Source organism: Malaclemys terrapin, chromosome 1 (genome assembly GCF_027887155.1).
Source record: "Malaclemys terrapin pileata isolate rMalTer1 chromosome 1, rMalTer1.hap1, whole genome shotgun sequence".
Lineage (NCBI taxonomy): Eukaryota > Metazoa > Chordata > Testudines > Emydidae > Malaclemys > Malaclemys terrapin.
In genome coordinates, this window is record NC_071505.1 from 100,459,704 (window position 1) to 100,484,573 (window position 24,870).

The 24,870-nt window shown below is 43.3% G+C and overlaps 1 protein-coding gene across 1 annotated transcript in view; it reads left to right on the forward strand.

The window, feature by feature from the left end:
- The first annotated feature begins 12,573 nt into the window (after nucleotides 1-12,573).
- PAH (phenylalanine hydroxylase) overlaps nucleotides 12,574-24,870 on the forward strand; it is a 59,855-nt gene continuing 47,558 nt past the window's right edge. The window contains exons 1-2 of the mRNA XM_054033257.1: nucleotides 12,574-12,692; nucleotides 22,523-22,630. Coding sequence (XP_053889232.1) covers nucleotides 12,672-12,692; nucleotides 22,523-22,630 — 129 coding nt within the window. The 5' untranslated portion in view covers nucleotides 12,574-12,671. The remainder of the gene's footprint in view (nucleotides 12,693-22,522; nucleotides 22,631-24,870) is intronic.

A 24,870-nucleotide genomic window follows, 5' to 3' on the forward strand; every position in this document is an offset into this window, starting at 1 on the left:
TTGCCGGCCTCTCCCCCTCCCCCCCCCAACACACACTCCCCCTGCGGGGGTCCCCCCCCCCCACCCCTCGCCGCCCTCCCCCTCCCCACACGCTCTGCACCTTGCGCCGTCCACGCTCCCCGGCTTTGCAGTGAGTGGCCAGGGAGCACGGCCGCCTTTTCAACGCGGGGGGGGTGGGGAGAAAAAACCCACAACACACGGGGCGCCCCGCACACACGCGCTGGCCCCGGCCCGCCCCGCCTCCGCTCGAAACAGCCCCCCCCTTCCCGCACGGCCTCCAATTCATTCACCCGCCTCTCCCCTCCAGCCCTACCCCTCCCGGGTTTGTTGTTGCAAGTGCGTGCGCCAGGCGCGTGCCGCTCTCCCAGCCGCTGAATAAACAACTGGGCTGGGGAAGGAGCTGCAAGGGGGGTGGGGGGGGGCGGTGTGTTGGGAAGAGACCCAGAGGCTGGAGCCAGCGCTGATGGGCTGGGGGGTGTAGGCAAACCTCGGGGTTGGGGGCGCACAGAGAGCAGGGAGGTCTTTCTGGGACCAGCCCCAAACCCAACCAGAAGGGGAGGCAGGCAGCTCGGGGAGATCTCACCCAGCCCGACAAGGTGCCCAAACTATGAGCGTGCACAGGGGCTTGTTCCCCTGGCGAAGCAGGAGACGATTTGCCGTGATTAAGCTCAGGGTTGAAGTGGCTGCAGAATAAAGTGGGGCAGGAAAACGCATGGCAGATCTAGCCGCATCGGGGGACCCATAAATAGAGACATTTGGGGAGGGAGAGAAGGGCGCGCCGCTGAAATATACTAGACTTTAGGAGAGAGGGGGGTTTGGGGAGGGAGGCGTGGGGGAAAGAAGAAAGGCAGGTGGAAAGCCCGATCCTGAGAGATGCTGAGCACCCGCCACTTTCCTGGAGCGCAGTGAAAGTCCAAGGTGGCTGAGCAACTCGGGAGTTGGACCTGGAGTGTGGAAACTTATCAGTGTTTTGCTAAAGAAATAAGGAGAAACTGTTGGCGTGGATGTGTCGTTTGCTCTGCACAGAGATGCTGATAGTGTCCAAGCAGAAAAAAAGAGCCTTGCAAGCAATATTAGAGAATTGTGGGGGAGATGGAAGAGGACCCCGGGGTGGGAGTGGGGGTGAATAGACACAAAGCGAGAGCTAACACTTCCCAGCCTGCTGGATTGGGATGTGGTTGGCTTAAGTCTTCGGGTAAAGTCAAGGTGCCTGATCATATTTCCTTAATTTACTGGGTATTGTGAGGCTTAAGCCAGTAATGTTTGTCAAACACTTTGTTTCTTTTTATTACCTGCATTACAGTAGCACTCTGACGCCCCAAACAAGATCTGGGGTCCATTGTGTTATGTGCTGTACAAACACATTGTCAGAGTGCCTGCCCTGAGGAGTTTACAGTTTAAGGCCCCTTTCAGGAAAGCATTACTGTTCAGGACAGCATTTAATCCCATGCATAAATCCCATTAAAGTCCATGGGAGTTAAGCATGTGCTTAAAATTAAGCACATGCTTACGTGCTTTCCTGAGTTGGGGCATAAATAGACAAGAGAGACAAAGGACCGGAGATAAAACGTTTTATTGGCTCTAATTTACAGATGAGGAACTGAAGCACAGAGAAATTAAATGGCTTGCAGAGAACCCGTCTATGCCAGAACCAGGGACTGCACCAGATCTCCTGTGTGCTAGTCCAGGGTGGTATGTACAAGACCATCCTTTCTCTCTGTTTTGAGATGGTTGGGTGGAAGGTGCTATAAGTGCTAAGTATTAATTCTTATTTTAGGATGAAGATGGTACAAAACCTACGTATTTTTTTTTCATTTGCAAAAATAAGATTTTTCAGGTTCAAAAGAAGTTGTCCCTTCTGAACCAAGATGTTTGCAAGTGGGAACCAGCCAGTGAAGGAGCATTAGCTCTGTCCAGCAAGGAGAGCACCTGAAAAATCACTCCCCAATAGTTACAGTATTGAAACTCCCATTGAAGTCAATGGGAGTTTTGATACTGACTTCACTGATAGCTAGAACACTGTTAATCATAGAAATAAGACATGGAAAAAAGTAATTAAATAATCCAGTCCATCTTCCCTTCCAGTGCAGGATTGTTCTCTACCATAGATTATCTGTTGTTTTGTCCAGCCTAGTTTTAAAAGTGCCAGGCATTAACAAATAGTATTGTGTTGATGGTGGGGCATTCCCATATAAGATTTATTTTTAAAAATCAGTTTATGAATCAGACTAATCAATTTGTGCAAATGAATGCTAAGAGCTTTCCTTGTTCTGCTGGCAATGTTTGGTTAACTAATAAATATAAGTAGCAATACTATGCTTTTCACTCATATAGCATCTTTCCTATGCAGATCTCAAAGTGCTTTGCAAACTTCCATTAAGCTTCATAATACTCCTGTGAAGTAGGTATGAGATTACCAGTTTGAAAAGTAGGTAAGGAGACTTGCCCAGACAGAATCAGTGGCCTGAAAGAAAATCCCGGGCCTGTCCTACACAGGGAAAATATCCCCCAAGATTGTAATTGGTTTTTTTAATGGTTCAGCTAAACCTATTCTAAAACCAGTTAGAGACATAGCATAGACCTGCTTTAAGCAGCCTGAATTGGTTTTAGTTGATCCAATTTCAAAACCACATGGTTCAGATTACCTGGAGCCTGGTCTACTCTGTGGTTCCAATTGGATTTTAAATTGCTTAAAGCTGATGGAGATAGTTCAACTGGCATTTCCTCAGTGTAGACCAGGTTCCTGTATCTTATCTTCTTGTTCCCTGCCCTCATCCACTAGAGCACACTCTGATTCGGATGGATTTAGGAGAGTATAACCCTGGGCTAATGGTTTTCTGGTACGACACTGCTACTGTACTGGAGACTGGTTTGCTTTTGGTCCAGGCTCAGACTCCAAATAAAAAGTGTTGCCTGCAGTTTTGACCTTTCACTGGAGGCATGCATATGTTTATGAAGACATGGCCTGCCACTGATTTAACTGAAAATACCCAGCTAAACAGAAATCACTATGAATATTATTGAAATATCAGTGTCTTTAATGGTCCTGAATTCTGATCCACCTATGAGTCTCGCCACCTGTCCCAAGCAGCATGAGGATAATGGCTTCATGGCTTTTCTTGGACAAATTAGTTAGTGCCTTTGTGCCTACTACATGTTTACATGAAATTATTGGTTTAGTTTCCTCCAGGTTTTAGGTTTCTATCTCTGCTCTCTCAAAATAATGGCCTCTCTATATTATGTCTTCATCTCTCTTTGTAAATAGTCTATTTATTTTATTTGTGAAACCCTGATTGTACATCTTCTGCAAAAGCAAGCACTGGATATAGATGAAGGGCCTTTTTCTCCAGTCCTTTACACTGATTTACCTCAGTGTGACTCCACTAAAGTCAATGGGTGAAATTCTGGCTCCATTGAAGTCAGTGGCAAAACTCCCATTGACTTCAGTGGGGTCAGGGTATCAACCAATACCTCTACACCCACACTAAAGCCAGTTATCTGAATGGAGGAAATAGCTCAAAAAGTTGAATTGAAAATAAGTATTGCTCTATTGTTTGAAAGACTCTGATGCACGCTGGCAGGCTTTTTATTAAAAACAACAACAACAAAACTAAAAATTCAGCTCAGCTTCATGTACTTTTTATTTATACTTTCCCATTGTTGCTGCTGAACAATTTATGGGTAAACATGGGAATTTTCACACTGGATTAGACTAGTCTAGTATCCTGCCTCAAACAGAGGTAAGCATCACATGCTTCAGAGAAAGGTACAAGAAGTCCTATAATGGGACTATTATGTAAAAATCTGCCCAGGAGGAAAGTTCGTCTGAACCCCTGGTTAGCTTATGCCACAAAGCAGGAGGGTTGATGTCCCTTATAATTTTTTATCATGATGTGAGTGTTCATATTGTCCATATAAATCAGTGTTTTTCAAAATTTGTTAATTTGCAGACCCCTAAAAATTTTTGAATGGAGGTGAAGACCCCTTTGGAAATGACTCCATGGGATCATGTCTTCCCGAAATGAGGCTGTTAGGCATTACCATGGTTACATCAATACATAAATAATAATTAATAGTAATAAATAATAAATACTATCTTGTGGCAGTAAATTCCACATGTTAATTATGTACAGTGTAATAATCCTTTGAGCAGTTTTGAATTTGTTGCCTTAAATTTCATTGTATGTCCCTTTGCCCTTATAAGAAAGATAAAAAGGTCTGCCCAAAAGATCTCCTGTATGTCATATTAATTATTTTATGTATCTTGGTCATGTATACTCTTATTCATCTTTTCTCTGATTAGTCTTAATCTTTCATCCTCTCTACATATGGAAGACGAAATAGGGTAACCAGACCTGGACCCATTGTTCAAACGGAGGATATACAAATAACCTATACAATGGCATTATATTCTTTCAGTTTTAATTTTCTGTGTAATTAGAAGCTTTCCTCTTCAGTAATTAGCTTTCCAGCTGATTCATTCAATGATGTCATAATCCAATGTTCCTGATATCAGAATTCAGTACAAGGAAAGAAGTCCTGACATCAGGAGCCCTATAGTGGCATTACTGAAGGAAGAGAACTCTGGGTATGAAAGAGAGAGCTTCCATTTACACACACACTTTTTGGAAAGTAGCAATAACAGGACAGGAAATAGAGGAAAAAACAAATGACAGTTTAATAGAGGTTCAGTGAAATATATATTCCTTAAATGTGTATTATTAACTTATTTAGAGGCTATAAACTATAATGAATATAAAGAATAATCCTGGGCCCTTCTCTTTTCTCACTATAGCTTAATGATAAGAGCAGCTATATACCTACTTGTTAGCCCTATATATATGAACGCGGCTTCGTCAAATTAGCTTTATTAAGAAGATGCAAATCATAAAACCCTTGTAGTTTTTGTCCTGCTTTAGACTTGTACTGACTGGGAGGGTGAAGTGGAGTTAAATGCATATTGTCAGTGTATTTTATCTCGATACAGATGAAGGCAGATAGAAATCCTAGTGGTTGAACTACTGAGGCAATATAGGTGGATAAACCAGTGTGCAACAGTAGACTCTGGGAGCTGGAGTTTCATTTCTGACATACTCTGTTAACATACAGGAAACACGTTTTTTTTGGTGTCACCAATATTCCTTCCCCAGACTGCACGTTTACAGTGCCAGGTTAACGTTACCTGTTTCCTAAATAAAAACAAAGAAATGATACAAAGTAATCTTGAAGCATCAGAAAAAAAAAACATTAGTCCAGTGTTTATGGTTTTGAAAGGAGATCCAGTGGGCCTTACTCAAGTCTTTCTTCACTTTGAGTTTTGCCTGTGAAAGGACTGCAGACGTCTTAATATGGAACAGAATGTTGCAGCGCAATGACATCTATTAGTATCATTTCCAGTTCACCTAGTTATATTAGGCCAAGGGCCGTATTGATGTTTCCTTGCTATTCAGAGAGATGATGGAAAGTGCTGATTGCCTACAGTATCTCCAGGCAGTGAAAAAAAAAAATCCTCAAAAAGCAGTGCTAAATTTGTGCCAGGACTGAGTCCCAGCACCTCTAGATTTGGCAGTTCATAGCCCTGCACCCATGGGTTTGCTGCATCAGGTCTGAATGTAAAAACATTTCTTGAGTCCTGGCACCTACTGTAATTGTTTGAGCCCTTGCACCTCTTTCCGTACAAATTAAGCACTGTCAAAAAACTTGGTGAAATATTACAATCTAGCCCCCGGGTATCCAACTAACCTGATTTTAAATAAATATACTATAATATACTATAATAAGGCCTCTCCTGTAAGTCTCAGAATTAGAGTCCCAACAGTCAGTTTCATAAGAATGGGAAAGTACCTGGAAAAGATGAATAGTGTACCAGGTACTTTTGAAGAGCTCCAATAGCAACCCCACTATTTCCATCTTGAAAAGGGTTCTGGACACAATTAATAGCACACCTGACCCACAAGACAAACTTGCGCTTGCCATGAGAGAGTGGGAAAACTTGTTTACCAGAACACATCTCGTGACTACACCAGTCCCGGACTGTCTCTATGCTAAAAACAAAACCAAACAAAACCCGATTTTTAAAATACTATTTCAAACATTGGGCCGTATAATAGTCTATTGTCTACTTTCCAATCAAGTCACTTACCAGCGTAAGGTATCTATTGATGCTAGATGTATAGATAATAAATATTTGTTCCAAGGTTTTTTCCACCGTTATGCAGTCGCCCCGCACCTGCAGTTAAGAGTTCTTAGAGTTCTTAATTCTAACATAATGATAAATATCCCTTTCGCCGTTCACTGTTTTTTAAAAAAATCTTGAACAATCATTATTTTATTACGTGCTTTTTTTTTTTTTTTTTTTTTGTAAATTGCAGCTACACTCAGGAGTTCTTTTGAAGCCCCCTCCCTCTTTACTTTTCTAAGCTTTTTTTTTAAAAGGCCATTTACGTTATGATTAAATACCGTCTTGGATAAGCAGAACGAAAGTCGTTAATCTATATAGATCTTCAAAGAATCAATATATTCTGAACTTTTGTAGGATTTGTTACACTCCATTTTGTTACAGTAGGCGAGCTCGTCTGGGTCTGGGCACATGTGTTTCTCCCCCTCCCCCTAAGAGTGAAAATAAAGTAAAAGGTCTTTCATGGTAAACAAAACCAGCTTATTCTCCACATAGAACACATGAATAGCTGGAAAAAAACTTACAATAAATGGTGCATTTTTTTCTCTGCTGGGTATAGCATTCAAGATCAGTCCAGTATTCAAGAAGCAGTCCATTTTTTGCTCAGCAAGAGAGTTTAGAAAAGAAGCGTGGGGTCTATTCAAGGATCTTTTCCCCCTTCACAATTGCTGGGCTTTATGAAACCTATCTTCCATGCCTTGTCAGAGTTTTTCTGGGGACCAATTAGTGCTTTGTTGCAAGGCTTCTTTGCTGAATCTTTGAGCAGCAAGAAAAAGCTCTCTTGAGTCTCCCCTTATTTTGACTATTTCAGTCATTACTCAGTGTAATAATTAATATGACAACTGGACGCTGAAGTTTGTATAGAAACACCTCGGCTGCAGGAGAGAGCGTGCAGTGGGTGGTAACAAGCTACAGATCAGACCGAGAAGCCACACACACAAAAAAGAGAAAGGAATGAATGAAAAGAAAGAAAGAGAAGGAATAAAGATAAATAAATAGTTGGCACAACCCGAAGAAACATAAAACAGACTGGAAAGAAAAAACACAATCAGGAGGGAGGGGGGACAGAGAGAGGTTAACTTATTTTGAAACAGTTTTCTGGATCAGACACTATGTGCATCTAGTTTCCAAATTTTGTTAGTCTCATAACATAGAAAAGAGAGATTTCTTATGATCGGTCATGTTTAAGGCGTATTTCTATACACGTTGGAGGTGTAGTTTAAGATTCCTTTTAGTAACAGTTTAACCCTATGGAAGGAGGTTTGCTGGCTTTGAGCTTTAAAGAACTGGCCATGCCAAACCACGTTAGAGGCTAATGCCCCATACTGCAGGTTTCAAGAGTCCTCTCCTGTAAAAACTGCCAGAAGAGGAATAAAGTGTATGCACTCTGCTCGTTTAAAGTAAGGAACGACAAGGATGTTTGAGTCTAGGGCCGTTATTGGGATCTTCTAGGAATATTTACTGGAACGGACCCTTCTCCACTTCAGAGACATTTCTTGAGCTGCCAATTAAAAAAAGTCTCCGTGTTTCTTGAACCATTAGGGCATAATAAATAATTAGAGGTTTTAAGCATATTAGATACAGCTCATGCTAATGAGCTACATCAGATATCATGCTAACCTGAAGTGACAGTTTGCATATAAGGCGGGGGGGGGGGGGAGCACTACAACTTTTTTCTAGTCTTCTCTCCTATGAAACCACAAGCACTGTGGATGTCTGCATTGCAGTTTTTCAACAACCCTCCCTTTTAATTTTGTTTTAATTTTTGCAAATTTGGGGGTGTTTTTAGTTCATAAAACCGCGTTATTATATCACAAACATCCAGCTCCCCCCGCAATCGCCATGTGTGGTATGTAAGGACATGAAGTGCAAGGTTGCTCACTGAAGGCACCGAGGTGAGGATGAGACATGCCATTAGATATTATTGCCTGTGCGTTTTCCTTTCTCCTGGCTTGAAAATATTGCAACTTCTTCTTGATCCGTCAGTTCCCAGTCACGCTTGAAGTCACTGGCACAAAACAGCTGGGGGTGGGGGGCTATATTCAGCCCCTGATTTCGTTGCCCTCCCACTACACACACACTCTCTCTCTCTCCACATTTCCGAGGACATGGAAAAGGGTAGGGGCAGTTTGCCGAATTAGCTGAGGTCAGTCGTGTGTCTCCATTGTGTGGCCACGTGTCCCGTGTCCATCAGGAGCTCCCGAAGTCCAAAGCAGCCCGACTCCTTGCCGCACAGAACGGGAGCATAAATCAATCCCCCAGGTTCTCCCTGTTATTCCCCAGATGTCAGCGACTGATGCGGAAATATTTACTCTCCCTGCAGGTTGGAAGCAACTGTGCACAAACTAACACTTAACCTCTGTACCTTGGGCTGAGTTCAGTCCAGCTGAGAGCTCGTTAACCCTTCCCTATGTGAAGGTCACGCTATACTCCCTTTCAGCACGATGTAGGTGAATAATGGGTGGAAGGGGTTTATTTCAAGGTACAGGATTCTATTGGGTCTCAACCTGTACTCAGGTAAAACTGCCCTTGAAGTCAGTGGGAGGAGTTTTGCCTGGCCCCACTGTATGTATGTGTGCAAAATGGTTTGTGGTGATGGCCTATTATACATTCATATAGAATAGGAGTTATATTGCCACACTTAACCTTAGATATAAGGGGCCAATTCCATGCCCATCTATGGCACCGCCTCAGCAATCAGTAATGGCGTTAATGAGGAATAAATCATACATTTGCCCCTTGAGTGGGTCCGTTGACGCCAATGGAATTGCACAATGAGTGACTTTGGCTCACTGGTTCTAATTCACCTTTAAAAGGCTGATACTTTAGTTAAGATGAAGCCCTATGCAAGCTCGAAGGAGGAAGGCAGGCAGGCAGGTTCCTTTAGCTCCTAGGGTACTGTGGTTGTCCAGGGGAGGGCATCTTCTCAGCATTTCAGATGCGCCGATAGAGCATGTGTTTTATAACTTCCTCAACAGCTAATGATCTTTGCCTGCTCTGAGCATTGCATTGATTCGTCTTCTTAGTCAGGTTGTTTAAAACGATTACATCTCTTTAAAAGAGAGTCATCAGTAAGTGGTAAAGACAGAATAATGTGTGTATTGACCAAATACCTGGAGAGAGACAGCGCTAAGACGTTGCTATGCACCAATCTCTCCGTTTATTGACTCAATTAACTAGAGTGGAGAGAGGGGCAGGTGCTGATCCAGGTGCCGAGGAACTGAAATTCCCTGTAGTAACTGCTAACCTTCCATTGATTAATTGGGTTGCTGGAGTTTGAGCCCCTCCCCCCTCTCTCCAGTTGTAATGATTTTTAAATCTTGAATAAAAAATTCAAATATGCAAAGTCAGTGATCTTGTGTGGACAGAGCGCCACCTACCGACCAGCTGTAGCATTGTGAGAGGCAAAAAGGTAAGTTGACAGAGAAATACTCAGACACTGCTTTTGCAGAGGGCTTATCTTGGGACTGAAACTTGATTCAGATACATGATAGGAATTTCTTCAGTGTTTACTTAGTTTAAAGACTTGGTTTGGCTTGTTCCATCACCTAGTTACTGTAGCAGAGGATGGGACATGCATGATGTAACAGTCTTAAGCTACACTAAATCGGCAAGGAGTTTCCAAGTAAAGGCAGACAGATTATTTGTGGTGGGGAATTAGGAGAGTTTGAACATTTTGGAGGGGAGTCAGCTAAGGAAAGGGGTGGAGTAGTTCTGTGAAGGGTGTCAGGAATTCAGCTGAGGGCCCTTCTCAGAGAACAGCAGGAAGATAGTGGTGTTACATCTCCAAGAAAGGGACTTAGTTTTCTTGGAAGATATTTTAATTTATCTTAATGGAACTTTTCAGAATTTTTTTTTGCCACTAGGGGAATCTTTCTCTCCTTCTCACTGATTCTTCAAACTGTCTGGGATGTATTGAATAGTCAAGGAAAGGGGGAGACTCTTGGAGATTTTGTCAGATATATCCCATGTCCTGCAAGTTGGAGTGATTCCTGGGTAAATTCCTGCCTCCACAAAGGCACTAGGAGGGATCTTTATCCCAAGATAAGGGGGGAGTCTGAAATCCACTACTGTCAAGGGGACCCCCTCCCCTTGATACCTATTACCTGTTTTCTCCTATAAATTGTTTTTTGCGACCATACCACCTTTGAAGGTCCGGCTGACTTAGCAGACAGATAGATCCAGAGGGCTGGTGGCAACAGGCTGATGATACTAATATTATGATTTATATTATGGTAGGTACTAAAGGCCCCAAAGGACACAGAGGCCACTTTATACTAGGTAATAATAATAATTAATAAGTAATAAATAATAAATAATATCTAGTTTTTACATAGAGAGAGTTTTTACTTTTCATCAGTTGATCTCAAAGTGTTTTACAAGGGAGGTCAGTATTATTTTCACCACATGGTATATATACATATACAGCATCTCTGTTTCAAAGAGCTTAGGGTATACATATACAAAATAGACAAAGAGTGGGAGGGGATACAAAAGTAATTACAAAGATTCTGAATGAATGATTTTTAGCCTTACTAGTGCTGTATGGGTAGAATAAGAGGAAGGCCTAAGAAAGAAGGAAAGATAGGATAAGAGAATAGAAGTAGGACAAGACTGAAGGCATACAGGAACACAAAAGAGAAGGAAAGGGACAGGACAAAAGAAGGCAAAGAATCATAGGTGGCTGGTGAAAATATTCTATTTTGGGGCCGAGTCTGCCCCTCACTCACCCTACACTGGTGGATTGTGTCCCATGGACCAGGACTGACTCCCTGCTCGGGCCCGTTGGCTCTCAAGGCCTCAGAAGATGTGTGCATCCACGCACAGTCAGAGACTTCCCTCCTTGACACTCCCCCTTCCTGCCTCTGACACCACTGGAGGTGGTTCCTCAGCATACCCTCTTCTCAGGGACCCCTTCTTCTCCCAAACCCCTCAGGATCTTCCCCTTCCCCAGGATTCCCCATCTTCTCCCCACAATCCCCCCAAGATCTTTCCCCTTCCAAGGGACTCCCTTCCCCTAATCTCCTCAGGATCCTTCCTCCCCTGGTACTCTCCTTTCTCCAAATCACCTCAGGATCTCCCCCAACCCCCAGGATTCCCCTTTTCTTCCATAACAATCCCTTAAGCATTCCCCCTTCAATGGGATTCTCCTCCCCCCCCCCAATCCCTTCAGGATCTTCTCTCTTCCATGGGAATCCCCTTCCCCACAATCTCCTCATGATCCATCCTCCTTTGGGACTCCCTTTCTCTCCCCCACAATCCCCTTAGGATACCCACTCTGCCAAGACTCCTCCTTTCCCTCCACAATCACCTCAGGATCCCTCCTCCCCATGACTTCCTCTTCTCCCCCAACACTCCCCTCAGGATCCCCCGGGATACCTCTTTTCCCCATCATCTCAGGATTTCCCTTGTGCCTGTGCTGACCACAGCTGTGGTGGTATCACATGGTGAGAGGGGCACTCTATTCAACCCTGATCCTGCAGGTTGCTGCCCATTGGTAGAGTCCCACTGTCTTCACTGAGGCTCTTTTTGGGTGCAGGGGCATGTAACAAATTGCAGAATCAGGGCCTCAGATCATTTAGGTATATAGGTCAAAATCAGCGTAATGAAAATGCACCTGAATATTGCTCCTGTTTTCTTGAATAGGGCCCTGGCTCTGCAGCATTCCCTCATCCCCCATTCTCATTCTTTCCCAGCTTGGTCCTGTGCTGTTCTATGCAGATCCCATTACCAATCACAGCCCTCCTCCATGATTCTCTTGTCATATTGATCCATCTCACATAGTCTCTTCTCAGTACTGCAACACCCTCGCACCCTGATACTCCTGTGCCCTTCTTGTCAGCTTTCACAGTTCTCTTCCTATATCCTCTCTTTGTGGCCTTTCTCTATGTTCAGGGTATCTCCCTAGACACACTTGCTTACTAAAGTAGATCCAACTGTAAACAGAAAATGCTGTAAATCCCATGTAATGTCAAACAGTGTCTAATGCTCACACAAGCCAGGGATCATTAATGTATGGATCAGACACTGCTTAAGAAAAGATGAAGCCCTTTGCACAACTAAAATGAACATAGCATACAATATTAACCAAAAGGAAGGGATTTTAATTCAAACCATGCCATCTGTCCATGTTGGTCACAGATAGATACCATATGCTAGAGTGACTAACAAGACACTCCTGGAGAGGCTTGAATTCTGCTGCTCTCTCTGCACACATATGAATTGTTTGAGACTCTGGTGCCAGAATTCGGCAGGGGGTGGAGAGGGGCGTGTAGGGATGACGCCCCCTCTAACCACACACAGCTGGAGAAGGAGAGGGAGGGGGAAAGCGTGAGGAGGGGTTGGACCTGCCTTTCATGCTAAACTTTAAATACCTTTGCACCGCACAGATCTGTCAAACCTAGTAAGGTCAGAAGGCTTTCTCTACAGAGAGAAGAGTGCATTGCAGCCTGAGTATTACTAGCTTTAAAGCCTGGACACAGAGGTTTGCAAAATGAATGGAGATCCTTTTCAGGTAAGTAGTGTGGTATAGGCAGGTGTATCTCGTCTGGCAGGTGAAATGATGCTGCTCTTTGGGGAGGATGGATGGCTTTTGCTCCTCTGATTTTGTACTGTGTATGTGAGACATGGCATATTATTATTCACTTATGGTATGTGAGGAAACAAGGCTACTGTATCAGTAGTTGTGGTGCCCAGTCTGCTCCCTTTTGGACAGTGAATGCACTTTTCTGCTGTAAATTATATTTATATGTGTGCAGTAGTAACAAAAATCAAACAGTAAAACAGAGATGAAGGAGAGCCATTATAGCAACATCATAAGACCACTGCCAATGTATTTATGTATATATGGCAAATAGAATAAGAAAAGTGACCAGAAAGAAACTGGAGATCTAAAAACATGTGTTAGAAGAAGACAGGGCCTATTATGATAGCCAATTTCTTTACTGGTTTTGAGGGATTATTTTATTAAATTCTGGGTTTTTATTGTCTCTTGCTACTTTTTGTAAAGCTCTGATTGTTGCAGCTATTTTGAATCCGTTGCTTCCAAAAGTAGATGACAATCGGCTGAAGCATATGCCATTAAGCTGTGGGCAATATTTTTACTGTAGGGACAAGTGAGAGAAGTAGTCCATGATCAGTGGTATAGGTACATTATTTGGGCCAAATTCTGTACTCATTTGCCCTAGTGCAACTGTATCAAGATCAGAGTGGAACTGCAAAGAAAATGAAAAGGTGCAGCAATTTAAAAACGGAAATTCACAGAAGATCAAGGCAGGGTACAATTTTCAATAGTACTCAAGTGACTTAAAAGTCTAACTCCCATTTTTTTTTTTCAAAAGTGCTTGAGGAGCAGAAGTGTGTGTCTACACTGCAATTAAACACTCCTGGCTAGCAGGGCCGGCTCCAGGTACCAGCTGAGAAAGCTGGTGCTTGGGGCGGCAGATTGTTGGAGGCGGCATTCTGCCCAATCCTAGGGCGGCACGGCCACTTTTTTTGTTGTTCTTGTTCCGCTCTGGCCGCCCTGTAGGGGGCGGCGGCGCGGAGAACCAGAGCGCCCTGCAGGGCAGTCCTCTTCCTTCCCTCCCCGCCGACCAGAGCGGAGCCCTTGCGGCAGGCGGCAGGAGGCGGCGCAGCGGGAGGGGCCGCATGGCAGCGCCCCTGCTGTAGCCCTGGCTACCCCCTTCTCTCTCTCTCTCTCCCACCTGCTTTTCCCCCCGCCGGTCCCCCTGCACCTGTGCTCCAGCCGCGCAGCAGGTTTTTTTTTTTTTTGCTTGGGGCGGCCAAAAAGCCAGAGCCGGCCCTGCTGGCCAGCCTGTGCCAACTGACTTGGGCTGGCGGGGCTGTAAAATTGCAATGTAGACATTTGGGCTCTGGCTGGAGCATAGGCTCTGGGAACCTCTCCCTTGTGGGGTCTTAGAGCTCATGCTGCAGCCTGAATTCAAATATCTGCACTGCAAATTTACAGCCCCACGAGCCCAAGTCATCTGAGTCGGGCCAGCTGCAGGTGTTAGGTTTGTCAATACTGCAACTAAAGTCTCCTTGAAAGTCAATGGGATTTAGGCTCATGAGTGCCTGAGTCACTTTTGAAAATGAAACTTAGACTCCTAAGTCACTTAGGTATGTTTGGAAAAATTGAACTTGTCATGTTTTGAAGTAGGAATATATTTCCATTTATAAATATTCCAACTCTGGAGTTTAGTAACGTTGGGTGAAATCCTGGCCCCAGTGAAGTCAAAGGCAAAACTTCAATTGTGTTCCATAGGGCTGGGATTTTACTCTTCTTTCTTAATTTAATGAACTCTAAAATGTCTGATAATGAATGGCAGATTTCAAAATGAGTCATATTTTTCCTCCGAGATGTGCATTGTGGATCTCCAAATTTTGGAACATCATGTGTACCTGGGTAAATTCCTGCCTCCGCAAAGCATTCAACCTATTGGTATTACACTTTCTTGCAAAATACGTGGGTCCAAACAACAACATGCTGTCTGCATTAGGGGTGGTGGCTTGGTCCAAAATGGTATTTAAGCCAACCATCTTGTTTTTATTTTACTGTCTTAAAAGGACAGAATGGGGAGAAAATTGCTGAACTTAATTTATTCTAGAGCTCTTTTGGATTGTCCTTAGTCTCCACAGATGCAAATAAATTAGGACTGGTTACCTGTGGGGTGTGGTTTTTTTTTTTTTTTTTACACAGGTAACAATAATTTAAGGCTCCAAATGCAAAATCTTCTCCCCAGGACCATCCAGTGGATTTGTGGCATGCTCTTAAGGACTTGATCTCATAAGCCCATGAGGCATATAGACAGTCATTTGTGACAGGTTTAATATAATTCAACTATTATTCATATTAATTAAAGGAAAACAAAGTTGCTGTGCTTAGCTATCTGAGAATTCAAAAGATAGGAAATACTCTTCAACATGAATAAACTGTGCAAAGTATAAGAAAACGAAGTGCTCATACTTACATTAATACACACATTAATATATTTTTAGGAGCATCTTTCCTAATAGGACCCATTGGTGAGAGAGCAATATGGAACATAATTGTTTCACACTTACACCTAGAATGAGGAACAAGCTTTCTAGTTTTCAATCTTTCAGACACTTAATGTGCTTAACTTTATGTATGTGAATGGTTCCACTGAGTTCAGTTAGATGACTCATGTGCACAGAGTTAAGCATGTGCCAAAGTGGGCAACAAAATGGCAGATGAAAATCAGTGTTGATAAATGAAAATCAATAAACATTGGAAAACACAATCCCAACCATACATACAAAATGATGGGGATCTAAGTTAGCTGTTACCACTCAAGAAAGATCTTGGAGTCATTGTGGATAGTTTTTCTGAAAACATCCACTCAATGTGCAGTGGCAGTCAAAAAAAAGCTAACAGAATGTTAGCAACCATGAGGAAAGGGATCAATAATAAGACAGAAAATATCATATTGCCACTCTATAAATTCATGGTATGCCCACATCTTGAAAACTATATACAAATCTGGTCTCCCCATATCAAAGAAAGATATATTAGAATTGGAAAAGGTACACAGAAGGGCAACAAAAATCATTAAGGGTATGGAACAGCTTCCCTATGAGGAGAGATTAAAAAGACTGGAACATTCTGGGTTGGGTGGGTCTCCCTCTCTTTTTGATTTTAAAAACAAACCAAAACTTCAAAAGGTCTCCTTTTCTTCTGAGAGCAGAATGGGAAAACTTTTGAAATCACTAAAGGTTCCATGAAACAGGAAAACAGTTTCCCACCCAGCTGTAATGAGGTTAGACTGAGGGCAGGGGCATAGGCGCCAACTTTCCCCAGCGCCGGTGGGTGCTCGCACCCCCTGGCCCCACCCCAACTCCACCCTTTCCCTGCCCCTGCCCTGCCCCCATTTCAACCCCTTTCCCAAAGTCCCTGCCCTGACTCCGCCCCCTCCCTGCCCCTATTGGACTCCTTCCCCAAATCCCCACCCTGGCCCTGCCTCCTTCCCAAGTGTGCCGCATTTCCCCTCCTCTCCCCTCCCTCCCAGAGCTTGCCATGCAAATCAGCTGTTTCGCAGCACAAGCACAGGGAGCCGGGGGGGGAGGGGGAGTGGGCACGCAGTGCGCCCAGGGGAGGAGGCAGAGCGGAGGCAGAGGTGAGCTGGGATGGGGAGCACCAATTTTTCCTCGTGGGTGCTCCAGCCCCGGAGCACCCATGGAGTCGGCGCCTATGGGCGGGGGGGTCTGGCTGGGGTGCAGGGGTGTGTGTGTGTGTGTGTGAGAGATGTAAAAGGGTAGGAAGGCTCAGAAAGGAGGAGAGAAGCCTTGGCTAGAAGTGGAGCACCCAGCAGCTTCAATTTACTCTTGTTCCAAGGCTTCACTTTTCTGGTTCCCCACCACTTCTTCCTGAGCCAGGGAGCTCTGCCAGTCTCTGGCCTCGCTAGTGAGGCCTTTCCCACAGGTCTCCTCCTGGCCTGGTCTCTAGACTCGCAACTTGTTCCTCCGGGTTAAGGGAGTCCACAGCTGACCTTCCTGGGGCTGAGTTGTGATTGAAGCAGGCTTTTTCCAACCCACCAGAATCCAGGCCCTGGAAACAGCTACCCATCAGAATTTACTATTCGTAGCAGCTTCTGGTACTACACTCAGTTTTTGCTTCCACATCAGTATTAGTGACCTCCAAGCTTTCTCCCATAGGTACCTCCTTCTAACAGATGGGGACCTCCTCTGTCAGATTGAGCTACTCTTCTCTCTCTCTCTCCCCCCCTACACTTAACTTTAGCTGCACCCCCATGCACCCATTTTGTGCCATGGGTAGTTCATGGGGTATCTGAAATATGGATATATGTAACAGGATTTTTAAAAATATAAGATCCGGAATATATACACAAGTATATTACTTCATATGTCAGCATTAATTATAAACAAGCATACTTTTCTTTAAACAAGGGAACATAAGTTCATAGTTTGGGGCTAACTGCACTTCTGACCCCTCTCAATCTCCTTAAAGGCATCCTTTTTCGTTTTAGGCCTCTCGCTATTACCTCTCTATGGGTGGAGACCTCTTCCTCTTTCTCTAGGCTGGATGTGTAGGCTTGCAGACCCCGCAATTCATTGTGATTATCTCAGCAGATCAGATCACAGGCCAACATCTGCACTTTGCCCTTCTCTGCACCTATTCCAGTCTGAATTCATCTCACTTGAACTTGGTTGACTAGAATTGTATATATTATTCCAGATGAGATCTCACCAGTACCTTCTACAACAGCATTTTTTGAGTCTTCTCACATATGAACACTAAAATACAACTTCTATACATAGAGTATCATTTGTATTTTTAAGTGTGCAATTTCTTCAAAAGTGAAATATTTACCTTTACAAAATCTGGCTTCAGTAGGTATGGCTAACAAAGTAATTATCTGATTATTTCATTACATAACTCACTGTTTTTCTTCCATACTTTTGTTAGGGTGTCTTCTGTGGTTTCAACATTGCTACTATCTCCATCTTCCAGATACACTTATACAAACTAATAGTTTATAACTTATACATAATTAAGAACTAACAGTCAAAATTTGGCATTGCATACTTTGAGGATGAGTGCCCCACAGTTATGCCCATCCTGCTGTCTCTTGTGTAGAGGAACTTTTGTTGTCCAAACTTCCAGTTTCTTTATAGAGGAAGGATCTGAAATTCATAACACACATTAACTATCCAACCTCATATGTTGGTTTCATTACTGAGATGACTGGTAAAGATTTCAAAGCCTTGCCCCTTTTCTTAAATGAAGGGTTGTCCAAGAAATAACAAAATATTTAATGTTAAAAAAAACTTTATTGATTTTTAGCAGAACAAAAAGTAAACTTTCCAGAATGAAAACCACCACTGAAATGGATCATATTAGAACTTTCTAGTGCATAAGAAGGGTTTCAAATAAGATAGAGAAGTGTCCTTAGTGAATATGTGGGAAGTAAGATCTATGCATAAGTGATGAAATTAAAAAAAATATAGACCAAAATAACAGCTGAGAAAGGAACTTCTCATTGGAAAAATCAAAAGAAACTGAAGACAGAGTATCAGAGGGGTAGCCATATTAGTCTGGATCTGTAAAAAGCAACAGCGAGTCTGTGGCACCTTTAAGACTAACAGATGTATTGGAGCATAAGCTTTCGTGGGTGAATGCCCACTTCATCAGATGCATGACGAAGTGGGCATTCACCCACGAAAGCTTATGCTCCAATACATCTGTTAGTCTTAAAGGTGCCACAGACTCTCTTGCTTTTGAAGACAGAGTGAATTTATCATACAGGGAAAAATTAAAACTTTAGAAATAAAAATTGAAAATTACAATAACAAAGTGCTATGCTAACACTGAGATGTGATAATTTGAGAGAAGTCCAATTCAGGCAATCAGAATAAAGAGAAGACAAATTTGAGAAATGCTATAAAGCTATTTACAGACATGTTGCACTTATGAAAACTGACAAGGAATTCTTTGAAACATTAAAAAAAACATATGAAAATGATGAATGTTTGTGGGGTGCGTGTGTGTGTAAGTAAACTATTCCACTGAATCAAGTCTCCTAGATCTCAAATCCTCAAGGGTCTGGGCTCTAGGCTACACTATGCCTTTAACACCATACCTTTAACATCATGAGGAGGGGATGCTGATATTAGGTTGACCAGATAGCAAGTATGAAAAATCGGGACAGGTGGTGGGGTGTAATAGGAGACTATATAAAAAAAAGCCCCGAATATCGGGACTGTCCCTATAAAATTGGGACATCTGGTCACCCTAGCTGATATGACCATCCAGAGAGGAACACAAGCCCCTCTGCCCTCCAAATCCTTCTTTGGCAACCACTGCAGGTGGCTCACCCTATTTTCAGCAACCTTTAACCCCTCACTCTCCCAGAGTTTTCCCCTTGCCTGCCACTGTCTGGCAACACAACTCCTCCTGCTTAAACCTTGGCTCATTCATCCTGTCCCCAGTGTTGCCTATCTGCTCCTCTTCCTCCACTCCTTCCATCCCCTTTACCCTCCTCTGTTTGTTTGGCTGCTGCACAAATTCTGCCCATCCTTCCCCCATCCAATTTGCCTCCTTTCCCTCCCTCCCGCTTCCACCCCGGTACCTTTGTTTTCAACAAGTAGCAAATTCTGAGGGCAGTTAAGGGCAAAATGAGCACAAGGGATTCAGAAGATGTCACTGCGATGCTCAAACTGCTGGAGCAATGACATGCTCCGGAACATCAAGGTAGCTAATTCTGCTGGGTTAGCCAATGTAGTTAATTTTGACACAATAGCTCTCTTGTAATTCTCTTCTGCAGGCTATCTCCCTTCTCTCTCTTGGAGTCACTTAACAGCTGGGTTCGATTAAGTTAAGACAGTAGCTACCTGATGACTGAGACTCCTCTGGCTAATCTACTGCTCCCTTGAATACCTGTTTCCTTAAAGGAGCCTGTCCAGTCTTCACTACCCCTAAAAGGCACAGCCTACCCTCACCACAGTATACTCCTTCCCACAAGTTCATGTACCACCAGTGTTACATAAACCACAGTTTGGGAACCCCTGGTCTATTGCAACATGTCTGAGGTATAAAGACCTGCACACTGCAAAACAATTTTACCAATTTCCAAGAGTAGAAAAGCCTCGGTCCTTGGTTTGTGTTTGTGTTTTTTTTTTTTTTTTTTTAAAAGACTTGATTCAACACATTAAAGTTAAGGGCCAAAGGGAATTTATTAGGGTTTGAGTACATGGTTGAAGTCACATGATCTAAAACAATCAGTTTTTATAGCTACTGTGCAGGTTTTGCACCTCTGATTCTATACCATGCCAACTCACAACTTCCTCCTTTGTTCCTTCCTTCCTGTCCTCCTTCCTTAGACATATTAATCTGAGCCTATTACGGAGATCTGTACAGGGTTCTAAATATTATTTTAATTGCACTGTTGCCTGGAGTTGAAAATGTTTTAGAACACAGCCTTTTAAAGTTAAATGCCCTCTCCACTTGCCTGATGTTTGTGTAATGGATTTGTTTTTTCCCAAGAAAAGCTGACTTGCATACAGAACATCAAACTCATCTGGTGCTAATAGTTTAGAATTGTTTTCTCATTGTTAAAATTTTTCCTCATTAAATCGCGCAGAATATTGACATTTTTCTTACACAAGTGCTTCTTGTGTGAATGGCTTTCATTAGTCTGCTGCCATACTGTCTACTACTGCTGTTTCCCTCAGGCTTCACAAGCAAGTAGAGTTGGAAGGGGTCAGTATTTGTATGAGAAGGCTCCAGAAAACACACATGTTGTGGGAAGTGGTGTTGATGATTCAATAGATGGCAATCTTTCCTTTACGCTGTAGTCTTTTAGCCTGTCTCTCTACACATGGTTTTTACCCACACCTCCCCAAACCATCCAGACCCAGACCCCTCAATCACATGCTTATTTGCGCTTTGATCCCATGCTCATTTGCGCAACTGGGGGATGAGTTAAAGCTGGAACAGTTTGCCCTGGTACTGGTATTTTTCACATCCCATCCTAAACTATTACCTAATGTTGTTTGTTTGCTATGAAACAGCTGCTGGTTTACCCCCTAATGCTGTGGTGAAGTGACCTCTCTATATCCCTTACTTACCATGGAATAGTGTCGTAATCTAAAGTTAGTTAATGATTGTAAGGTGTTTTGAAAGCCTCATCCGAAAGGTGCTATATTATTTGTATTACTGTAGCACCTAGCAGCCCCAGTCCTGGACCAGGACCCCACTGTGCTGGGCACCATACAAACACAGAACAAAAAGACAGTCCCTGCTCCAAATAGCTTACAATCTATACCCACCCCTTTGCCCTCTGGAGACTCCCCATACTGGGAGAATCCTCTTTGTGCCATTTGAGCATTCCGAAGGGAGCGGCACCTGGCAGAAAATGTTCCCTCAGCCTCTGGTGATCAGTGCACAGTCTAACACAAGTACAAAAGCTGGTCTGGAGAAGTAACAATATTTTATTTTTAAAATGAACATTGTTCTGTGTATCACTGCACCAGAAAATATTGTCCCTCATGAGGCCTTCCCTTTTGACTTCAGGGGCAGTGTTGGAGGCCCAAGGAAAGCCAGATTCCCTTGCTGAACCAAAGGCTGCAGACTCTGTCTTTGCTATTAGCAAGGCCTCTATCCTGGCATTGTTTTTTCTCTTACACCGAACTCTCATTGATTTTTAGTAGAAGCTCTGCATGAGGAAAGATCTCTGGAGATGACCCCGAAAATACAGCTCTGAAGAATATCTTAGAGAGAAATGGAAGGGATGGTCTAGTGAATCAGGTGCTAGTCTGAGACTCCTGGGTTTATTTCCCTGCTCAGTCACAGGCTTCTTGTGTGTGCCCTTGAGCATGTCACTTAGTGTCAGATTTTTCCAAAGGCATTTAGGCACCTAAAGATACAGATAGGCACTTGGTTAGGTGCTTTCAAAAATCTCACTAAGTTAAGTGCTGAACTCCTATTTGATTTAAATACCTTTGAGGGTCTGGGCCTCTGTGCTTCAATTTCCCCCCTGTAAAATCAGGATAATATTACTTTCCTACCTCAGAGGCATTTTGTGAGGACAAATACATTAAAGATTGTGAGGTGCAATCTCCCCATGGTAATGGGGGCAAGGCACACCTTAGCTAGTGCATAGCAGAAATTGTGCTTAATTGTTTGAGGAAGAAAACTTAATATGTTATGAATGAATATAAATGAAAGCATATTTTACCATCTGTCACTATTCATTCAGCCTTTCATTGACTTTTTACATTTGCTGCACCATGTCTTTAATTTTGGTACCCACCCTGGGTGAAAGTCATCTCTGAAGTGCTATTTTGAGGGTGTAAGTGGTGCCTAGTCCTTGTGATGGCTCTATGCACTGCATGTGCATGTGTGTATGTAGTTCTGCTGAATCCAAAGGGGATGATTTAATGAAAGGAAAATCTAAAAGAAAGTCTTTTCACAATATATAAGAAAAAGAACGTTAAATCCTCAAGTGTGCATGAAGTGAGCTTGGTGTGTCTGAAAGGTGAAGTGGGACATTGTTGGGGACTTAATGACACCAATCGTGGTACTTCCTTGAAGGGGTGGCTCATCCTCAGCATATATCAGAGTAGCCACAATGCTGTTCTAATTTACATGAGCAGAAGCAGCTCCCTATGCTAACCCGGGATGGGAAGAGTACACTTTGGCTCTGCCATGGCACACCCCCTATGCTGGGGTAATGCTCAGATGTCTATTTAAGGCAGCAGTAAGTCCACTTTGAGTCGCTGGAGGAGGGCAAAGAGGACTTACTGCAGAGCAGAATAGGGCCCTACCTGTATAACTGAATTTAAAAGAGTTTGTTTATCTTTCAGGAGACTATGTACATTGAAGAAAACTCATATAAAAATGATATGATCTCTTTGATTTTCTCGCTGAAAGAAAAGGTTGGGGCGTTGGCTAAAGTTCTGCGCATATTTGAGGTAAATATTTTGCTTTTCTCGGTCTTTAAAATGTCAGGACTTTCAATGCTACCCCCTGTTTTCACATGATCCTGACTTAAGGGCTGGGGGCTGTTTCTTTTCTGGGATCAAATTTTCCTTGTTTAGTTTCAGCTGAGAGATGACTTTTTAAAAAAAAGACCCTCAAAACCAACTCTTCAATCACTTTTTAACTTGTGCAAGGGTTAAAAAAAAATCTGCTCCCCCCCCATTCTTAGAAAACGATTTAGCAAACAAAATATGTACCCTAGAAGTGGTTGCATTTGACGTGCCTGTGGATGTCTCCCTATATTTCATATCTATGAATGTATAGAGATTATAATAGGGCCTGATTCTTCACTTCCTTGCACCCTGTGTAGTCACTGAGTGCAGACTCTGTGTAAAATGTTATCGGATCAGAATGGCAGCATTTTACATCCACTTTGCACAGGTGTTTAGAGCTACACAAGATGTGAGGCAGTTGAGAATTGGGCCCAGGATATGTAAAAGCACTTTGGGATCCTCTGAGAAGAAAGGAGCTGCATTGCTGTTAAAACGTCATCCACACACATTTCCCCAAATGTCATGGACAATGTTTAAAAAAGCCCATGGAATTCGTGACACCTTTGACAGCCTTAGTTGTGACACAAGGGCTGTGGACATAATCCCAAGCAAATCCACTGGTTTCTTTGGTTTTTAGAACTTGAAACAATTGTTTCATATTATTCAAGCAATTGTTTAGGCAGATTACTGTAATGAACTGCAGACTACATATTTTCTATTAGAAAATTGAATTGACTGGTAAATGAAAGGGTACTGTAGTGGCATAGTACAAATGGAAACAAAACATGTCCCAAGACATCTTCAATTCATTAAGTGGAAGGGGCGTACATAGCTACAGAGCTAGTGTCAGTCTGTGGTTAGCAGTATGGCCCTTTGACGGTATTTCCACTTCTTAGGGACATGCACGTCTGAGGGGTTGTTTACACATATGGTTAACTCCATGTGTGGACATTCTCACAGAGATACAGTGACTCTGCACTGCTCCCAGGTGCCCATCTCAGCACACTTTGCCATGCTCCAGTTGATCCCTTCCATATTCCCGTCCTGTGGTAAGAATGGTAACAAGAGAATGATCAGCATGATCTTATATGAGGAAAGACTTGAGTCTGGAAGGGGGTGAGGCTATAATCAGCACTCTTCCCTCTCCCCTTCCCACCAAGGCCATGACCATTGAATACCAGAGAGACACAGTCTGGACAGAGGGGATTTGACAATGTCCGAGATGGGGGACATGATGACATTTACACTCGGCCTACCCAGCCCCCACTTTCAATTGGAAAACCTGCTCCTTTGGCTGAACTCCATTCTTTTCACCCCTTCCACCGGATGAAACAGAGGGATGAAAATGGCTTTGGTATTCAGGTTAGAAATGGCTCTGTTGGTCACATCTGTTTGACTCAATTGAGGGTGTACAGGGGACATATTTTCTTACTGGGGAGCCTGTCTGCAGGCACCATGTCTGGCCTGGTGGTGGTCCCTGGGCCCTTCTCAATGGAGACTGCACATGGAAGAAATCTATGGATTTCTGGTTGTCTATGAGCATGTTTAAGCCTCATTAATCTGTTCAAAACTATGCCACATTTGTGCATGAAATAGGACGGGGGGAAGCCAACACAAAGGCTACAAAATATGGTTCAAATGAAATTGTTCCGTGGAACAGAGTCTGCATTCTATGAGTCTGTTGCCTACTAAAGCCAAGCCCAGCCCCCCACAGAGTTCTTCATATTGTGGTTCGAGGACCAGTGTGACGCATTTGGAGCAGCTCTGTAATAATTTGACGACTACTGTGTGTTGGCCTGGCTGTAAGCATGTTTTCTGTGTGGCTATAGTGGGTTAAATCAACAGGAGAGAGAGTGGGGGGGGGGGGAGGGAGGGGAGGAGGGGAACAAACAGGAAAGAAAAGGATAACTCCCAAGAGTTTGTGGAGAGTGATAGCTTTGACATTGACCCTTATCTATTAGCTGTGGTGATTTTTGTCTCCTCTTCAGCCAACCTACAAAACCAGTTTGGACCAGGACAGGAAAAGGCCAACTGTCACAAGCTGATTAGCCCCTTTGAGAGGGAGCAGGGTTCAGTGCATCTCTGATTACCTGCTGGGCTTAAGGGAAGGCACCTGGGGGCTGTAATACTTTGGTCTAATTTTGGTTGTTGCGATTAGTGCATGGGTGCTGGTGGCCTGT